This window comes from Ostrea edulis, chromosome 5 (genome assembly GCF_947568905.1).
Source record: "Ostrea edulis chromosome 5, xbOstEdul1.1, whole genome shotgun sequence".
NCBI lineage: Eukaryota > Metazoa > Mollusca > Bivalvia > Ostreida > Ostreidae > Ostrea > Ostrea edulis.
The window spans coordinates 4794883-4816038 of NC_079168.1; the positions used below are offsets into that span (position 1 = coordinate 4794883).

A 21156-nucleotide genomic window follows, 5' to 3' on the forward strand; every position below is an offset into this window, starting at 1 on the left:
AGTTGTGATTATTTAGTGCTTTATATATATGTCATATCAGCCCGAGGGTCGAATAATAATAGTAATAGTTTGATTTCATCACCATTATTTTAGCTTAATTTCATTGCTTTTGATTTAGATTGATTTAATTGTTATTGATTTAATTTCATTTAATAACTATCATTCTATTTTGATTTCATAGTTATCATTTTATTTTTTACTTTATAGCTATTATTTATATACCAGATAATTTCCATTCTGTTTAATTGCTCAGAATTCCAGATTTCTACAACGCTTTACGGGGTGTATCATACTTTGATATGGCATCACGTCCGAGGATAAGAAAGGACCGGAAGAAAAAAAACCATCCCATTGCGCATCCATCCGATACAAAGAACGGGACCTGGAGTTTATGATTTTTTAAAGCATGTTCTCATACTCAAACTCGAACTTTGTGCTCTAAATAGTATTCATACTCAAAAGTGAAGGTTATAAAACTTTTATAAAATCATTCTCATGCTCAAATGGAGTACATGCTCAAGACTTTCGAGTATGTTTTGAAGCTTGCTCAGAGTTGTACTCAAAACAAACATGGCTGAGTTTGAGTATGAGTACGCTAAAAGATTTATAACCTCCAGACCAGGACCGTGGGACATTGATCAAAGACAAGGCTTTTACTCTCTGGCCACACCCATCACCACATCAGTATGACCTAATTATCAAACACCACGGAAAGGATCCAATCAACAGATGCGTTATAGAGGCGGATAGAGAAATATTAAAATTCCATTTACACTGAACACCCCTCCCCCGAGCAATTGGTTTATTGTCACAAATGATGTAAAGAATCAATCATCAAGGATTATAGATTTGGCGCTGGAATTAGACCAACGCTATACGGTTGGCTTTTTCTTTTCTTTTTCTTTTTTTTTTTTTTTTTTGGAGGGGAGGGGAAGTGTTGAAATAGTAACTTGGATGCATGGTAATTCAAACACTTACAAATATTTTCAACAACGTGAAGAATATTATTATGGTTAATGGTTGCTAAACATTTCAAAAACAGACCATGGATTATAAATATAATTGTATGGTGTATCTAGATAAATCAACGTTAGATCACGAATCAGGTGAAAAACTCTTATCGCCGTCATAATAAGCACTGGTCGTTCTTTACATTCTGAAGTTGACTACGGGTTACTCCGTTTTCTTAATCAAGATGGGGCTGACTGCGGGTGTGACCGGTCATCATGGGAAGCTTACTCCTCCTATGCACCTGATCCCACTTCTGATGAGTCGAGGGTCCGTGTTTCCCCTTCTCTTGATTTTGTATTCTTTATAAGAATTATTAAATTGATTATTGTTCTTTGTCTTCACTTGCTAATACTCTAAAAATCAAAAGTTGCGTAGATACCTTATTTTTTAAATACCTGGTGTGTAAATTATTTGCTTTTTCTAACATCAAGCACCACTTGAGAAACTTTAAATCTCTCCGGTTTCTTTACTTGATTTCCTGAGGAGTCACAGTGACGCATTTGTTGTATCAATAAAAGCATGTCATTCAGGTCAATGACGTGGGCGTTACGGAAACCAACTAACAAACGAAATAATTCCAGACAATATTTAGACAGATTATTTACCCCTTCTTTGTTTTTATGACATCATTTAGCGTAACAGATCACTGTGAGTCCCGACTCTCGTGCAGAACAGACTATTTTTATTGCTCCATATTACACGATAATTTCAAAATGTAGACGTTCTGGGGTTTTCCCCTCCCTCAGCCTTTGTAGTTTAGTTCTAGTTTACAGTTTTATTATGTTGATTTAGTTTTCATTTCTATGTAAACTAGACCCTACGGGCCTCGATCAGTTCTTTCTCTCACAGAATGGACAGTTTTTGGCTTATATTCTTTACATAGATAACGGTCGAATTGAAATAAGATTGAAATTAGAAATGATGTGAGTAAAACTCCAGATTTGGCACCCAAACTGGTTGGGTATTTTGGCTAATACTTGTCTGCCGCATGTGGGCCCTCCTTTTCGGAAATATTGGATCCGCCAATGGGCAATGCGTCGGAAACCTCTACATGAAGTCCAGCGGGAGATTTTCAATATGAAGAGCCTCACTCTGATCAGTGATGTGTATAGTAAGTCTTTCCCCGGCAAGTCTTGCTCAGAGTACAGCTTGTCTCCCTAGTCAAACGTCGCCAGAAAGAAGTCTCATTTCAAAGCCTGACTTCTGGGGGGAAGAAACACTCTTTCGGGGGATAGGCTCGCTCTAGACACAAACACTTGGGTAGAGTTCACTCTAAGCCAGACTTGCTGTGGGAAATGCTCACTCTAGAGCCAGACTTGACGTGGGAAAGGGTCACTCTAGAGCCAAGCTTTTGGTTTGAAACTCTCACTTTAGAAACAACCTTTACGGTCGGGAAATGGTTCACTTGAGAGTAAGACCTAGCAAGTCTGGCCCCCCAGGATCATGAAACATCTTAAGCTTATATGGCGATGAAATGATTGAGCCTAAGGCCACTTGTGTTGTCTTACTTAGCTTGAAGCCAATTTGAGATCGTCCTGACGATTTTATAAAACATCGCTTTCTTTCAATTGAAATTGTGCTTTAAAACGTAACGACCTAATTGCACTATTTACACATGATGATGACATATTTCGTGATTTAAACGATTTAACTCCGATAAGTCATAAAATATATTCATGAAATGACCTGGCTAAATGTCTGCTTAAATATTTTTTCTACTTCTTTTAGGATCTTTAGAATATAAAAGAATAAATGCCAGTTCACCGCACAAAAGAGATTAACGCACGTGGTTTTGAAATGGACATGAATATTTTATCAATCATGTTATATCAATAAACTTTTAGCTACTGCATCCTCGAGTTAATTTCTATATTGTACTTCACCATAATAACTTAGCACGACAGTTTGTCGCGCGAGCTTTCGTGCTCAGGAAGAATTCTTGCTATGCGGTGGTCAATATTTGTTTTAGAATTCACCAAGGAAGTGACAACAAGCTGAGGGGGTGGTAGCATATTGTATTTGGGTAGCCGGTGGAAATCTTAAATACACTGCGATGATGTTTTCTTTTTATCTTTAATGAAGATTGTGTCGTAATATAAAAATAATTAGAAAATCTTTCAAATTTGGTTGTTAAAGAACTACAAATTGTATCTCTCGAAACAAAGAGTAAATGGCAAGATATAGGGACTGTTGGATTGCTCGAATAATTCTAGGCCTACGATGAAATGATGTGTCCCCCTAGCCCCCCCCCCCCCAACCACCACCACCACCATGTGCTGATGGGATCTACATGTATTTTATTTTTTGGCCTAAATGTGACTAGTGATATCCGATAAGCAGCTGATCCAACTTCTTTTTGATGAACAACTCAAGTATTGTAAACGATAGAAGAAGCAATGATTTTGTCCACTCTCGGAGAAATAAATGACAAAATCTTTTTATATATTGAATTACTTTTATTGGGAGAACTCTGATTTTTTCCAAAAAGTCAGGGTTGCGCCATTTTATTAATTTCACCTTATCAAAAATGACAGAAAATAGTAAAAATGACTGTATAGGAGACATATTTCTAGCCCTATAAAATCTGTAAAATCCAGGAGCTTCCGGGGACCTCGCCCTCTATGCCCCCACCAGGGCTTCGTACTGGACCCACAGGGGGGCCCTCAAGGCGCCCCAGACGCTTGCCTCAAAAAGTTGCCCCCCTAACCGCAATTCCTGAATCCGCCTCTGGGAGCTTTCAGGAGGTAGGGACTTGTAAGAGAATTAACACCGATGCGGAGGGGGTGAATTGTAAGAGAATTAACAGCGATGCGGAGGGTGGGAGTTTTGTTTGTTTGTTTTACGTCCCGTCGAGAATTTTTCATTCATATCGAGACATCACCAGCTTTAGGTGAAGTATGCTTAGTGCCCAGGGCCGTAACATTGGGACACAACGCGTGCCGCGACATGGGACCTTAATTTTTAAGGTCATATCTGAAAGACACGCGATTCTCACTTCTAAAAGCCGAGCGTTTGGCGAAGGATCAACCACCTTATTTACATCTTAGGTTTGACGCGGTCATGGAACGAACGAGGCTCGAATTTACGACCTCCCGGTTACTAATCGAACGTTGTGCCAAGATTGCTGAAGTGCGAGATGGACATTAAGGCGCTAGTTTGATAAATACCATCAAGAGGTGCCGTTATCTTCCATGATGACGTAACTTCCGCAAGGCGATCAGCCTAACGGAACTACCTATTGATATGAAAATGCATCAAGATGTTCGAATGTTAATTTTTTTTACCTGATAAATGTTCCATACAGAATCAGCGTCACGGATTGAAGATGGAGTTCGTTTACATCATTGTCATCTGAAAAACAAAGCATGTACATGATAACTACTAGTACTTAATTCCCATGTTTGAAATATCCGTTTTAAGTTGTTAATCCAAGATTATCGGCGTCTATTGGCTTTTAATGATTTGCTTACTTTTACAAATAATTTCATGTAATGTGTACAGAAAGGGAAAGTATATCAAGGTCTTACGCGGCGACAATAGGCACAATTCTCAACTCTTTTTTTGGCAAAAATCGATCGTAATCACTTGAAAGTAGATTATTTTTGTTTCAAGAATTTAGTAATATTCCTGAAAGGTCTCCAAGAGTGTGTTATTTCGAACAACAAACAGGTGCGACTTCTATTCTTCAAAGGAAACTATTGTGCAATGTAGAAGGGTCTTAATTTCTGGAACATGTGACATTTAAAAAATGCTTCTTTTCCATATTTGCTGTGTAACAAAGAAAATATTTCTTAAATTCTAGATTGAAATGAAATGGCAGAATATTTTCATTTCAACCTAAAGCATGTTTACATTAAATTGCAGTATTTACACGATATTTAATTAAGACCCCACGACAAAAAAGTTATTTAAGTTAAAAAGGTTGAGATTTTATTGACTTTCAATTAATGCACTTTTTCTCCGGTCAATATTAATGTTTAATATCCCTCTTTCAACTCTCCGACCCCTTTCAGACATTCTTAGCAAACACAACCCTATTTTATTCATGAACTGACCACACGTGCTATACAATTAATGACGCACGGGATTCAAATTAAAAAAGTTCATGCAAACAATTAATTTTTAAAAAAAGACCTTACATGATTTATTTGATAAGTAAGTTGGCGTCTGTACCTCGATACGCACGAGGTACTCTAAATAGCGTTTCACACTTATCAAGCCGCCTTCAATTTATCAACCATGATGGTGACAAATGCCCTTCAAAGACCATTATCATGTCTGAGATCGAATCATTTATTTCGTTTGCCAATAAATTAAAAGAATTATTGAATCATTCATCATTGCGATTAGAAGTTTTTATAAGTTATTTGATCCAGATTGAAATAAATTCCCGTAACGAGTCGAGAACTTGTCTTCAGTACTGCAATATTCTTAAAATTGGAAAAAGTAGAGATCACTTATCTTCACCATGTGTGTCTGTAGAATGATACTAATCACGAAATAGGTCAACAAAATTAACAAGATTATGTAACTCTGTTTAATTAAAACAATAAAGTCGCTCACATTGATTGATACACTATTATATGATAGAACTGAACACAAATAATAATGAACATACAATGGCATTGGTATATGGACAAGATATAGTATAATCAAGCACTTAGAGGTCGCACTTCCGGATAATGGTCCGCGTGGTACCGGACGCGTTTGACTTCCTTTTTCTCGACTGCTACACCATCAGAAATCGACATGTATCCAAAATAATGGTCCGAATTTCCAATCACCTTAAAGGAGCTTGTTTTCCTCAGAATCCCCTTCTTGGGTTTGGTCTCTGAAAATTCTTTATTGGTCTTTTTCTCGTTACTTTTCTCACTTGTCTTAGTTTTGTCCACTTTGATCTCGGAGTTCGGAAGAGATTTACTAGCGTTATTTTTCGAATCAGTTGTATTTAATTGTTTGGTCGATTTCGATGCATTTGTTTTGTTGCTTGAGGCGGCGGAGTTGTCTGTTTGTTGTTTTTGCTTGGTTGTTGCTGTGCGATGCGCGAGGTAGTTTTCCTGAACTTTTGCGATCTCCTTCTCTATCGATTGTCCCTTATTCAGTTTATCCTTATTAGACACCGAGGGTTTTGAGCCCTCCCCCGTTTTCCCCTTTTCTTTTGCTGTCGGTGTTATTCGGACAGGATCCTTTTCCGTTTCCTCGGGTACATTGGGACTTCTTATCTGAGGTTTAACTTTGGTTTCCGGTTTATTCAGTTTCTTTTTCTGGTTATATTGCACTTTAGGTTCATTAACAAATTCTTGCGCACGATGATGCTCCTGATTTTGAGCATTATTTCGTGGAATCTTTTGAGCATGTTTAACACTACTCACTTCCTCCTGAATAAAATGCTCTTTCGGTGTTTCCACATGGACCTCGTTTTCGCGAGCCGTATTTTGTTCAGGCAATGCTTTTTTGGATTTTTTATGTCCATTTCTGTTGGTAATATGTGGCTTTGGTTTGTCCTTTATCTTTTGGTCCGACTTCAAAGTGACCTGAATTACACCACGCGCATCCCTAGCTGCTTGAAGCGCCCCCTTCGCCCTCTGCATTTCTTGCATTTCTTCGTGCATTATATCGGGGGTGTTTCTTTCAGGTATTTCGCTGAACTTTTCAGTCATTTTCATTGAGCCATAAAGTGATCCCTGCCCAGAGTTTGATGCATCGACCGAATGCAAAGTACGACTACTTGAAGACAATAAGGAAATTTCTCTTTGTCTTACTGAAATTCGGGAGGGGCTGACAAGTTCCCTAGACCGCCCGCTGTTGTTCCGAGAGGACATGGTACTGGTAATGGCACTGTTTGTCACCATTGTTGAGCGGCTGGAGTTATTAGATCTCATAATACTGTCCTGTCGAAATTTCTGAGCGTAGCTATTGAACCCCGGAACCCGTTTTGTGTTGATCTTTGGAACCTTCAAGGCGCTCAATTTTTCGTAAAGATCAGCTTGTGGATCATACACTGTTTGGGAGTTTTGTAACCTTGAAGGCTGGATGTAATCGAAACTGCTCTGGCTTCTAATCTCTTCCCCTGGGTCGTACATGCGCTCGAAGCTGTGGAGCTCCCTGGCACTTTCTGTTCCATGGTGGCGATAGCTCTCATACTGATAACTCTCTTTAAAATCGAAGTTCATACTCTGTGAATCGTTTCCGTGACTCTTTCGCCGGCCTTTCCGGCGTTCAGAGTCCACCACATTCTTTTCAAACGAATTCTGTCTCTCTTGTTCATATCTATGTTTCACTAGGACCTTTTCTTGAATTCTTCGGCGTTTGTCTTCAGACAAGTCCCTTCCCTGGTGATCAAAATACGAAGGATACATAACTTTCAGACCGCTTCCATGTTGCAGCGAGTGATTCAAAGACCCGTCTAGAACATCCGTCTTCATGTTTTGGGTGGCAAAACAAACCGCCGTCCAGTGTCGCCGAAATCTTTTTATTTCTGATGAGTCTATTTCTCGATCTGAGGTCCAATAATTGAGAAGATGTATTTGTCATATTAATATCCAGCAAAGAAAAGCTTCTCCGAGGTGCAGGCAATTACAGGTCCGCCGTCTTTCATTTCAACAATGATATATGTATTTAATTTAAACAAATCGGCTGGGAAGAAGACACCGCTACGTGTAGCGATTCCTTAATAACTGAGAGGCGGAGTGTCTGAATGGTGCGGGTGAATTGCTACTACTATGGTTTGGCTCGCCTTTAAATTTTAAGCTAACTACCTCTGCAGAAAGCGACTAATCGCGTGATTTTAACAATAAGCCCACAAAAGAATTTTGATCTGATTAGAGATACGCGGATAATGAATGAAACCCCTGCTACATTTAATTTTTGGAATATAATAACAAACCAAGGCTATCGTAGCTTTAAACACGGGCGCAAAAGAGATTAATATACCTTTTGATGTTTTGGTTGTTACTATTGCCAAAATAGTAGTGTTATTGTCGTTTCAACTTTTTTTATTGTCTAAATATACCCCTAGATACCACGGGTGGATCCAAATTTAAATCAAACAATATAGATATTAATGTCAACTTTTAGTCACCCCCCTGATGCCGTTGTTACTCCAGTGACATTTAAACTTAACATCGTGTTTGTCAGTGGTAGAAGAAGGGGTATTCTTTTTTTTATTATCCATGTCGATGATTAAGCATTTTAATAAGCTTTAATTAAACTATTGATTGAAGATATAAATTTTTCACGTTTTAATTCTCTAAAATCTCTCTTTTCATTTCGGGGGTATTTCTTTTTGAAAAGATTGTCAATGAATTGTTCTTTTAAAGGAAAAAATAAGCTAAGAATTGCAATTGTTAAACTTTAACGGGTGCATTAAAATTTGAAATTGCACCTACCTACCCCCCACCCCCCACCCCCACCCAAATACAAATTTAATTTCCAAAGTTAATTTATAAATGTATAATATAGAAAAGGTATCATCTTAATTAAATCTATGTAAAATATGTTTTGTTATAAGATATTGATGATGAGACTATTTATGGTAACGCTTTTAGGACCCCCATGAAACTCAGATCTTAAAACTTTAAAATAAAGGTTAAATCTTTTTCATAAAAGATCATATCCAAAAGAGTTCAATATAATATATGTCTCTGACATTTACATTCATTTAGAACACACCGTATCAAAATAAACTAAATTTCTCTGTTCTACAATAAAATGTTGCTTTTTGTGATGCCTTTCTCTTTCGGAAAACAGAGAGTGCAGTTTTGGACTAATAAACGTCTTCTATTACATTTGTGTGTACTGGAAATTTACATGTGTAAATCCATGATAAATATCAAGTTTTTCCAAGTCTGCGGTAGACGAAAAACTGCATGGAAACAGCCATTTTATTAAGAAATGAATCTTAGATTATTTATTTTTCTTGGTGGCGGTATCATAGGGAAAATTAGACGGGAAACTTCGTAGAGCATTGATAACCCCCCCCCCCCCTCCCCCCCCCCCCCCCCCCCCTGGATACCGCCATCAAGAAAAGAATCATAAGATTCATATCTTATCGTTTAATCATCATTTAGATATCTATGCTAAAACATTGAGTTTAAATGATAAAACATGATTTTGTGTTCAAATTCATACGACGTATCAATATGCAACATGAAGTAAAAAATCAGGTTTTCTTTGATGCTGAAATCAAACGAATTTTTCAGCCAATCAAAATCGTCAAAATAATTTCACCAAGACAATAAATAACGATTTTCAAAACACTGAAAATGGCATTAAAGCATCATGTCACCATTCTGATTGCAGGTTATTTTTTTTCTTCTCAAATTGAAAATGTATGTACATGTAACATTTTAGTTGCATCGGGGTCTTGCACAAAATACACATAACTTTAGAACAATGGTACGAACGTCGTTTTTGGTGGCCAAATAGAGGCCTTAGTATACATGTATATAAACCTTTGTTGGTGAAATTCACATGTGATATTTCCAATACAAATTCCTTTTTAAGACTAAGAGTGGATCACATGACCTCACTTGTACCCCTGAAGACTTTAAGGGAGTAAATACTGGAATGTCATATTGGATAAAATCAATCAAAATTGATTTGAACCTTTGACTCTAGTGAATATTTTGATAGAATCAAAGTGACACCTGGAACTAAGAAAGACATGCAGATCAAGGTTCTCTTATTTAAATTGAAAAGCTACTTCAAAATTCTCCGCCAGGTATCTAATTGTTTAGGCTAACATTCAATGGATTTTTGACAAATTGTATTTGATGAGCATTGTATGTTTTACAACTTTATAAGTTGTAGGTCGCAATAATTGTGTGAATTGGTTAAAATTTGATTGAATCCAAAGAAAATATTTACCATTAGCTCCGTCGTCATACCCAATCATGGGAATTGAATAAGTGCTACGTTCTTTAAATGCACCTCGTCTTTCATACAGACAATTTAAATGTTATCAAAAGGGAAAATCCGACATCACCGCCCACTCCTCTGGCCATGTTCATGAAGGTATTTTAAGATTGATCTTCATAAAGACTTCTCCTTCACAAGATAATCTAAGACATATCTTTAGGACCAATCTAAGACATGATTTTATCTTGGGGTGTAAACCGTAGCCGCTTGTAGACGCATGGTAAATTACGACATCTGAAATGGAGTGATTTTATTTTTTAAAAATTCAAATTTAAAATGAGTTGTATTTTTATAATTATAAAAATTAGCCAAAATATACTAGAATTAAACTAGTATTGTTCAATTCCCATCAAAATGCATATTTGAATACACTATCACGTGTCCATTCATTGTGTTTTTATGTGATTTTCGTCACTAGTATTTGGTTGGTATCGATTATTGATTTTACTGAGATTTATAATCACCCGTGCGTTCAGTACTAACACGTGACTACTCGTATTTCTAACGAGAGCGACACGTGGTCAATGCGAAACGAGACCCCATTTCTCTCAGACAGAGCGTCAACCAGTCCTAAAAGAAGTCTCATTTCTCTCAGACAGAGGTTCAATCAATCCTGAAAAGAAGTGCAAAGAGGCAAAAGTGTATTTTATACCAAATTCTTGTTTGTGACAACTACGATACAAAAACAGCGTGTTTGGAAACCAAGCCTGTCGAAATCAGATGAAATACTCAGTAGTGTGGCGAATTTTTATGCCCCATCTCTGATACCTATTGACAAAATAATTTGTTACACCTGTATCTACTGATTTTTTCCCTTCTGATTTTGAAACAAGTTTATTTTCACGTTTAGTAATTTTTCACATTGTCATCTATAATATAAATAAATGTCAGTTTTCCCATTCAAACAATCTTGTTTTGTTCCTTCATATCACAGAGAGTAAAACTATTGTCAGTGGAATTACATAAATAGACTATGGGTTTGTGTAAGGTGAAGATAACGAACAGTGTGTACATGTAAAAGTGCACTTGGAATATTTGAAGTCTGTACTGGGTGTCAGGAAAAATACAAATAATGGTATGGTGTATATAGAAACAGGCAGACTGCCCATGAACATTGTTCACTGGTTTAGAATTTTTAAATTTTGGTTTAAATTATTACAAAGTGAAAATTGTATTTTGAAAACATGTTACAAAAGTTTACGTGAAGAAGCAGACAAGGGTGGAAATCGTGTGATTAATTGGGCTATCCATATAAAAAACAAACTATTTGATATAGGTTTGGGTCATATTTGGTGTAATCAAGAATATAATGGCGTATATTGTAATACTTATTTCCCAATAATTAAGCAAAGAATTTCTGATATTTTTGTGCAGAGTATTGTTGAACAAATCAACTCCTCACCAAGATGTAAAATTTATATGTACATTTATGACTATTTTTCATTGCAATTTTACTTGATGAAGGCTATACCACATGTTTATAAAAAACATATTAGTAGAATTAGAATGTCTTCGCATAATCTTGCCATTGAGAGTGGACGTCATTTTAATGTAGCAAGAAATAACCCCTATTGTAAACTTTGTAATTTAGATATTGAGGACGAATTTCATTTCATTTTAAAATGCCCTTACTTTATTGAATTACGCAGGAAATATATCAAGAAGTATTATTGGAAAAACCCATCTGTTTTTAAACTTATACAATTATTAAGTGTAAAAAATTTCTCAGAGTTGTGTAATTTGGGGAAATATCTTTACTGTGCCTTTAATTTACGTAATGATTTACTTATGTAGCATTCTCTGTCTATAAATTCACATCAGTATTGTGTAACATACTATATAATGTCATGACATGCCATACTATACAATTGTTAACTTGTTTATTATTTTTGTAAACATGTATGCCATAAGACGTATGTCTTCAGCAATAAAGAATAATAAAATGTATATTCCGAAGTACCTGTGTATGATGTAGATAAATAGACTATGGGTTTGATATATCCCGAGGTACCTGTGCATTATGTAGATAGGAACCATTGTAGGTATCCTCCCCCTAAGAAACGGGAATAAACAGCATATAAATTTATATTAACTCTTAAGTCAGAATAACTCAGCTTTTAGGATCAATTAAAATTCATGAAATAAAAACTGGTCACAATTTATTATATTAAGTAAAAATTCTGTATTCATTGCCACGTGGTAAATTTAGAGCCGAACATAGTTTATTCTTCTGAGAGTTTAATCAACATATCCAATGGTTCTTAATAATAAAATTACAACAATCCTGTAATTCTAAAGCATGGATGACAGGCATGTCGCAATTTCTTTGAAAATTGGTCTAAGGGAAGTAACTGTTGATAGATTTTTAAACACAAATAGGACAATCCTCTTCCTATGCACTTTTTTTACGATTGCAACATCAACATACCCATTACTAAGGTTTAAAGAATTTGAAGTTAGTTCGTTATTCACAATGTAAGCGCTGATTAAGATATACACTTAGATTTATAAATTATTCGTTCTAAACGAAAGGCAAAATGATATTGATTTATTCACGTGATGAATGTAACAGCTCGTATTCATTACAGTGTATTAAAACGTTATTGATTGAATTTTTTTTTATCGATCTGTCTGTCTGTTGTCTGAGAATTCATCATATGTTGAAAAAAGTGGGAGTTAGACGGGTTTCTCAAACACATTTTGTTATGGTTCTAAAAAAAAATTTGGTTGAAATTTGAACGATAGAACCTTGGAATTTTAACAAATTCAAACAATTCCAAACTCAGACATTTAAGAATGCAGGGATGGGATTGATGTATCTAGGCGTATGATGTGTTCGTTCCCGATTTTATTCTAGCGTGGTGTTATGTATGTGTGGTAAATTCCCAACATCTCAGAAACTAGACCGAGCACAACATACTTACAATATCTAATTATAGTTCCATATCTATTTGCCTTTGATATTTTACAGATTATAACGATGGTCATTTTCTCATGCATGCGTTTTATTTGTAAAAATGTGTGTGTGAATTCTTGATAAATATAGAATGTCTATTTCAATAGGTGTTAAATTAGCTTCTTCTGCCTCAAAACATAACCAAATGACTTTGTTTGAAATTGAAAATTCTTCAGCTTTCATCAATAATAGAACAAGAGAATTTTTATCAATAATAGAACAAGAGAATTTTTATTCTTTGTGGTCCTGTGGGGATCCGGGTTAGAATAGGTCCTCAGTACCCCTTGCTTTTCGTAGAAGGTGATTAAATGGGACGGTCCTTCGGATGAGACCACAAAACCGAGGTCCCGTGTCACAGCAGGTGTGGCACGATAAAGATCCTTCCCTGCTCAAAGGCCATAAGCGCCAAAATTTTGTAGCCCTTCATCGGAATTGGTAATGTCTCCATATGAATGAAATATTCTCGAGAGGGACGTTAAACAATATTCAATCAGTCAATATTCTTTGTGAAATCATTTTGAAGTGTGTCGCGATGCTATCACGAGACCTGAAAGTGGCGGGAAGGGTAGTGGTTATAGTAGAAAATGTATGTAAAATCTGTCTTGGTTTTGTGGTTATGTAAAGGGCTAGTAATATCCTATACAACATTACACTGACGATCCCATATAAAAATGTCAAATGAGTTTTTAGTTTTAGGGTTAATATAGCGAAGTGATATTCCTATTAACCAAGACTCTACTAAGTCGAACACATTCACTGATTTGGTACTGGAAGCCGGGAAAATGATGTAACTCAGGTCTAGCTCAGTTTTTGTTATTGGATGATCATTGAAGTGTCTAACTTTTCATGAGTACACCTTACTATCAGATTTAGTGAGTCTAGGCACTTTGCGTCGTCTTTCAAAGTTGTGGGGTGGGGAGCAAATGGAGAAAAAAAGTCAAATCTGTATGACAATTCTTGGTAACATGTAGCAATAAAAAGTAGTTCTACCGTTAAAAAGGGGTCACGATTCCTCGGTTCAAACTTGCATTTTCACTATTGTATGTGTCTGGAGATTGATGCATAAATTGTGATTATTTTTTATGCATCGAACATTTATATCATTTTATAGCGGTCAGTTGTTAACTGACTCGAGAAAATGTCGTTAAGTCAATATCTACATACGGTAGAGGAAATTAGGCCAATTCAACTTAATTAGTATATTATCATCCAGGGTCAGCAAAAAGTATGGGGCGGGTGGGAGGACTTTATTTTTTAATTTTTATTTTCTGAGAAAAATCTTAAAGACAAACGAGTATTTTTTTTTCAACAGATCTGCATCATTTAATAACAGATGTATATCAATCTATGCTATTTTCATACACTAATTCCAGGTTATGCTTTAATTTAAGGATATAACAGAAATACATCTAACTTCTTCAAGATTTACGTCTGTGAGAACGCGAGAAATTAAGAAAACCGTATAGATCTATTTTCTTCACGTGGTTTTTCACTTACCGGAAATGTAAACAAGAAGTGTAAATACCGGAATCGGACATGAAAATATTCCGGAAATCGCAAGTTTTGCAAAATAAAAAAATTCGGGGCGGGCCAATTTTTGAGGGGGGGGGGGGGCGAGGATATAATCTATCACTTAAGTTGAATTGGTCTAAACGGTATAGTGATTTTTTTTGTTTTGTCTCCGCTACCAATTATCAGAAATTTAGATTAATAACCTATGTTTTTGGTACTAAGGTATTCGCTAGCGACATTTTGGAAGAAAACAAACCTTCAAATCAGACAGATATTTTTGTATGAGAAATGAGTCGTCTTTTGCATCACACATTTATATAATTAATACAAGATTTGCCCAAGTGACGCATCATTTTCGTAACTTCTTTTTCTGAAGAGTTCCAAACTTTTTAATAGTTCCGATATCCCGTATTGGCTGGGACAGCTTAATGCAAACAACCGTTTACTAATGACTAGGTTTGCAAATGAGCAAATAAACATGAAAAGTACACAAATTGATCCCAGCCAATATATATTACAGAAGCACTCCATATGTCCTTCGGAAACGTTTGGAATCATCCAATCGGTGGTCCTCTAGAATTTCACCGGCCAAGGCTTTCCTTATTCCAGTTTCTATGCTTTTTCTAGAGTCCCTTCCCGTTTACGTTTTGAAATATGCGCTCAGTTTTGTTATGTGTGTGCAAATGTTTTTAATATGCAAAAAATCAAAATACATGTAGAATAAAAATTTTAAAAATCATCAGTTTTCAACAGACAAAAAGTTCAATTGTGTCCAACAAACATCAATTTGAGATCAGTGAGAAAGGTTTTCTTTAGAAGTTGTACAATTCACCCGAAGACTTTACAAGTCAAAGAACTATCTAGACCAAAAAGAGGTGACGTAGTACATTTTAAGCAGGAGATGTCCACGAAGTTTTATAATAGTTAAAGAGAAATCGTCATTATCACACAGGTGAAGCGTATTCAATGAAATGGCCCGTACCATTTAAAATCTCGCGATTGCATGATATGCTGATTGAGAAGGTGTATGTGTAGTTTACAACTCCTTTGATACGCGTACAATTAACAGTGCAATAGAATGATCGGGCTGATCATATTTACATAACAGTAATCCGTGGAAATGCCCTGCTGTCATGAGCTGAAAATGAGAATTTTTATTAATTTTTACTTGCCTTTTCAGTGCATAGTCTTAGAACAAAATGTCTTTTGTATTTGAATACAATAACTTGTTCTAATAGAGGGGTGCTTTAAGATTAATCGCCCTTGATGAACCTTAATCTTAAATATCCTGCATCATGCAATGCAGTTTGATGATAAATTTCATTCAGAATCGATAAGTATCAAAAAGAAGGAAATTCTTATATTTTAAAAAAAATCAATTTTTCGTTTACAGTGTGATAACACATTGGATTGGCGTTATCGATGACTGATATAAATTATATATAATCCTGTGTATAGAATTTTCAGTGGTCAGTATAAAGTTTAGAATTTTCAGTGGTCAGTATAAAATATAGAATTTTTAGTGGTCAGTTTCATTATAGAATTTTCAGTGGTCAGTATAAAATATAGAATTTAATAAATAAACAGACCTTTAAAAATATTAATATAGTTTTCACAAGTGTCCATATTCATTTTTTTTAAAAGTTCATATATATACATGCATTATTTTTGTACGTGCACCAAAAATGCATATGTATCTCATTTTATTCAATAACATCGCATTAATTTCTTTTATTGCCTATTCAAAATTCTACATTTTTGTTTCGATTCTAGTGTAATGACAAACTTTTGGATTTGATGCGTATTTCGAACATTATTAACATTGTCTACGACTTTTTGGGACAACCCTCGTATTTATATATATAACCATATTGTATTGGTGTGAATATCGTTTATTTAGAAAGGATTCCCCAGATAAATAGCTAAAATAAAACAATGAATAGAATAATCAATTTATATTTACTGAATGCAATGCTAGTAGGAGTATTTTTGTAAAACAAATATTTTAGAACACAAAACTTTTAATTGTTTCAATCATTTCTGTGACTTTTCCCAGGGTGAGGCGTTGAATTACTATCATATTTACTCTGTTACTGCGGTGATATAACATAATGATCTCATTCACAAAAGCAAGTTCCCAAACCCAGGATACGTCAGAGATAAATCGAGATCTACGAAAATATGTGTTGGATACTAACCAAACAGTTCTTATGTCCAGAGCGCCCCAAAAATCTTACTTCTCCACGTTAATCAGCGGCTATTTAATAAAATATAAATATTCCCCCCTTTAATGCTCCTTTTGATGCATATTGTTCAAGTTTAAATCTTTTGTTAGTGGGCGATTTCGAGGAGCGTGCCTTTTGGGAGAAGAGGAGGTTTAAAATATGATTGCAATGTTTATAAAGCGAAGTCAGAAAGTTATTAACGTGGATGACTAAAGATAAATTTGGAATTTGCAATTCACCAATTATTGTCAAACTTTGGTATATTTGAAAGCATGCAAGTTGAGCCATTTGAATTTTGAAGAAAACGGAGCGGCATTTGTGTTGGAAATAAGCCTTTGTGTGTTTAATGAGCATTTCTTTTTCATATGGATATGACATCAACGTGAATGAGAATACTTAAACACATAAGTACAGTGTTTGAAAATGACGACCTCTATAGAAAGGATTTCGGTATATACTCTACACGACATGGGGATATGATATGCTCCGCGATTCTCTTCGATGAAATATTTTAATTTGTCGGCAAACATTATTGACGATAAAGGGAAATATATATACATATATATTTCATGATTCATTTAAACAAGATTGCTCTTCCGAGGTACATGTATTGAGAAAAATCAATTTCTTTTGTCATATCTGATCACAAACGGAAAGGATAAAAAGACTGGAGCATCTAGCATATCTATACAGGGCGGTTTTTTTCTTCTTTTATCTGGAGGAAATAATTAGACTTGGATGGTTTTGAAATCTACATTATATTATGACAGATATTGATTAGTGAATAATCATACCAAAAATTGATAGCAACTCGTACTTCTTTTCCGTGTTCAATCGGACTGTTTATCAGGCGTCTGGGTTTTCTTTTTAATTACCAGTCCATCATCAGTGAGCGTGGATTCTATGGACGTCTGCGAGGAAACGGATATTTACAAATCTCGTGGATGAACCGCCGCGAGATGTTAAATCGATAGTTTAGTTCATAAAGTTTCATTAGGAAATAAACCAAATTCCAATAATGTTCAAATCCAAATAAGCGAAGACCTGAAAACGTTATCATACGGTGTGTGTAAATCTTGTTTCGATATTTGAAAAAGAGAAGAATTGATAGCGTTTAGTGGACAGCAGGATATTTTAGTGAGAGATTACAATTTTTGGAATTTTTAGAGAGTGCAAAGATGACGCTGGACGATACTGCTCGTTTATTAATGAGTATTGGCGGACTTCCGGTCAGTGCGCCGCCAATTAACAATGCTTGTTTACCGAACGTTTATAATAAACTGGACGCCGAGGCTCTGAAAAAGACGAAAGTTCCAAACGGACTATTGGACTACAGACTAAAAGTACAAATTCGAATGTTGGAAAAATACAGACGTGATGCTGACAAAGTTCATAAGAAAGAAAAAGCAAAAATTCAGAGAGATCTGAGGACTTTTGACCGGAAATTACCAAACATGGACGACATGCCTTATTTGAAACTTAAGATCCCGATGAAAACAACTGAGGAAAGTGCTTTCAAAACGTTCGTTACGCAACCCAAACCCCTTAAAGGCATCGTCAGTGAACGGGAGGACAAGCCGTTCTGTGATAGATTCTTCCACCATCATGTTCCGGGGGTGCAAAAACTCGACAAGCAGACACATAGCTACACAACTTCTCTACAGTCCATTAAATCTGAAAACCAGGATGATTCTGTGTTGACCGATAGCAAAAGCAAGCTGTTACTGTCCAAGCGGCTCAGCATGAGCGAAACCTGCTTATCCGCTCGAGGTGATTTTGAACGGTCCTTCTTATTAAACAAAGAACCAACCGCTGTTCCAGATGATGACGCTATTACAATTTAAACATGTTAAATACAATTTATTTTGCTTTTAATTGTCTTTCAAAGATTGTTGGGTTTTTTTTAAAATTGCTTTTCTAAACCTTTAGAAGTTGTTTTTGAATTTCTTTAGTATAAAAAACATGGAGAGAGTACATTTGTACATAAAATAATTTTAAATGTTCACGTGATAGCATTTTTAATTGTATTTGTTCTATGTTAAGATCTAGTAATTCAACGTGAAATTTAGTTTGATTTTTTTTTTGTCAGCATAAAAAATTTCCTGCAGTAATTGCCATACTGTCCTTGTTAAATACCGAACCACCACGGGCTATGCATGCACACACATGGAAAAGCCCTTTAAAACAATGAAATAACTTTGATGCAAGTCATTTTCACAATTGTTAGAATTTCATACAATGTCGATTAGAAACATCAGAGAGGACTGCTAATGTAACACGAGACTTTATTCTAAGCTGGTGCCATTTCACGCAATGTTCAGAACGTTCCATTTCCTGATGGTAAGATTTTAACAAGATGTGCTGTATTTTTTCATGAAATTACTTCTCTGAAGTATTGATTTTAACTAAGATCTTTTCTAAAAAGGATCCCATAAAGATTTTTTTCATATAAAGATATACATGTACCAACGATTTTTCATCAAAGCGCTTTCGTCAGCATTGTCAAGTTTCACAAACTTCATTCATTACTCATAAATTGATGCCAGCATACTTGGGTGCATTTTATTTGAACAAATGTTCGCTGCAAATGTATATGATCTTTCCTCTTTCTCAATTTTATCGATGTACGTATGTTGGGACTAATGGAAAGTGTTGATCAATAAATTGATTAATAAATGTGTCATAACATGTGGTTAACTGTTTAAATTATGAATTCGTGAGAAACGGAAATTAAAAAAGGGATTAAAATTAATTCTTGAAATTATTGAATTCAATAATCGGTATTATTGCATCTGTCTTATGAATTCAACATGTAGTTGAAAGAATTTTAAAAACTGTCTTTCAGCTGTGCAAATCATTGTTAAAATTTAATTTTAAAAAATCATTAAATTAGTACTCTGCATGGTTCACTGTCCTTGAACATAACACAATGTGAGGAAAACCAAAATCCAAGGATTAAAGGATTAGAGAACCGTCCCGACAAGAGTACACGTAAATAAACAACAACTGACCACCTGTATGCACGAAATGATTTAAACACTTGTAAGTCAACATCTTATAAATACTGAGATTACACAATTCAGTTTATAGAAATGAAATTCCTATCAAATCCGTATTATGGCCGAGACTAATCCCCTTGTGTAAATCACAGCAATACCCAATCACCAAAGTGCAACTGATTTCTAGTTTTGAATTCTCTAATCGCACAAATAAAAAGTTAACAGTTAAAAATAATAATTAATAAATGATAATAAATGAATAAATCTACTTTAATGAATGCCACTATTTCTACGTGTGTACTCCAATCTGGGAGAAATGCTTTAAACAAGTACGGCATTATCACTTGTTATGGGTGTATTAGGTTATTGAATTCTCCATGAGCACGGGTTTTGAAACGCTGATTAGTTTCATGTTTTCGCGCACACATACAGGGCCTAAAGTTTGTGATCAAGTTCCATGTTTGATTAAGATACATTTGAAATCTGCAAGGTAAATGGAAGAAGGGGGCCTTTGTTAACAACCAGAAGCACCACTTGCAGTTAATCCAAATGTAAACCATTCAAATTTTTTTCTGAGCTAACCATGAAATTAAAGTAATTTCTGTCACATTTGGAAATGTAAATTTATTTTTGTACTTTAATTTCCATTGCTAGTATCATTTTATAAAACTACGAATTTGGAACGTTCTAGGCCTTCGTGGCCAAAATCGAAGATTCAATCACGGCGACTTAATCTGCTACCCACCCTACCAATGGATTTTGATGATATGAAATTTATTTCTGAGGTGTACTCAAGTTACGGAGAATATTTAACAAGTACCCCACTGTCGTGTTGGGAGAGGAGAAAGTAAGATTGAATTACAATTTAAATTCCTACTTATAAACACACGTGTTAATGGATGAAGGAATACGATGCGTTCCATTTAACTAACTATATAAAGTGAACTTGAGACCACTAGGAAAGACGCTCAAACCCGATTTAATGATCACTTACTTAAAAACAATTCAGGGACATTCTACTGGGATTTCAAGGTCGGTGAATGGGTAAATAGTACCACGGATTATGGGCTACAAGTACATCAGTTAAGGAACAGGCATTTAATTTGCTTTGAATAATACAGTTTCAGGGTTAAACAGGAAAACAGAAGAAACATTTCTCCATGTCAACAACAAGTTCAACCGAATTTTAAACAATTTAAATAGATGTAGTAACTAAGGCCATGGTTACGACCACTGTTCACGTGTGAGTGTGTTAGAGTGAAATTACACTGGTCTCCGAGCAGTTTGGTGTACTCCCAGTAGATTCAAAATGTTATCTTTTTGAAATCAAATCCTACCCACTCATACCTGTAATCAAATAAAGATTACTGATCTGCTATTCCTAGGTGATTCATCACCAGGATATTTACTTTCGAACATACACATACAGCGAGTATAGGACAGAGTGAATTAGGCGAGATTTCCGACAAATTATTCACAATCCTTAGAATGACTTTAAAAATGGACATTATCTGTCATTTTGTCACCAAAAATT

General features: G+C 35.3%; 1 protein-coding gene across 1 annotated transcript; it reads left to right on the forward strand.

Annotated features, from left to right (window-relative positions):
• The first annotated feature begins 16809 nt into the window (after positions 1-16809).
• On the forward strand, positions 16810-19314 carry LOC125652748 (uncharacterized). Its single transcript, XM_048882134.2, has one exon. The coding sequence runs from the start codon at positions 17802-17804 to the stop codon at positions 18465-18467; it is 666 nt and encodes a 221-aa protein (XP_048738091.1). The 5' UTR covers positions 16810-17801; the 3' UTR covers positions 18468-19314.
• The last annotated feature ends 1842 nt before the right edge of the window (positions 19315-21156 follow it).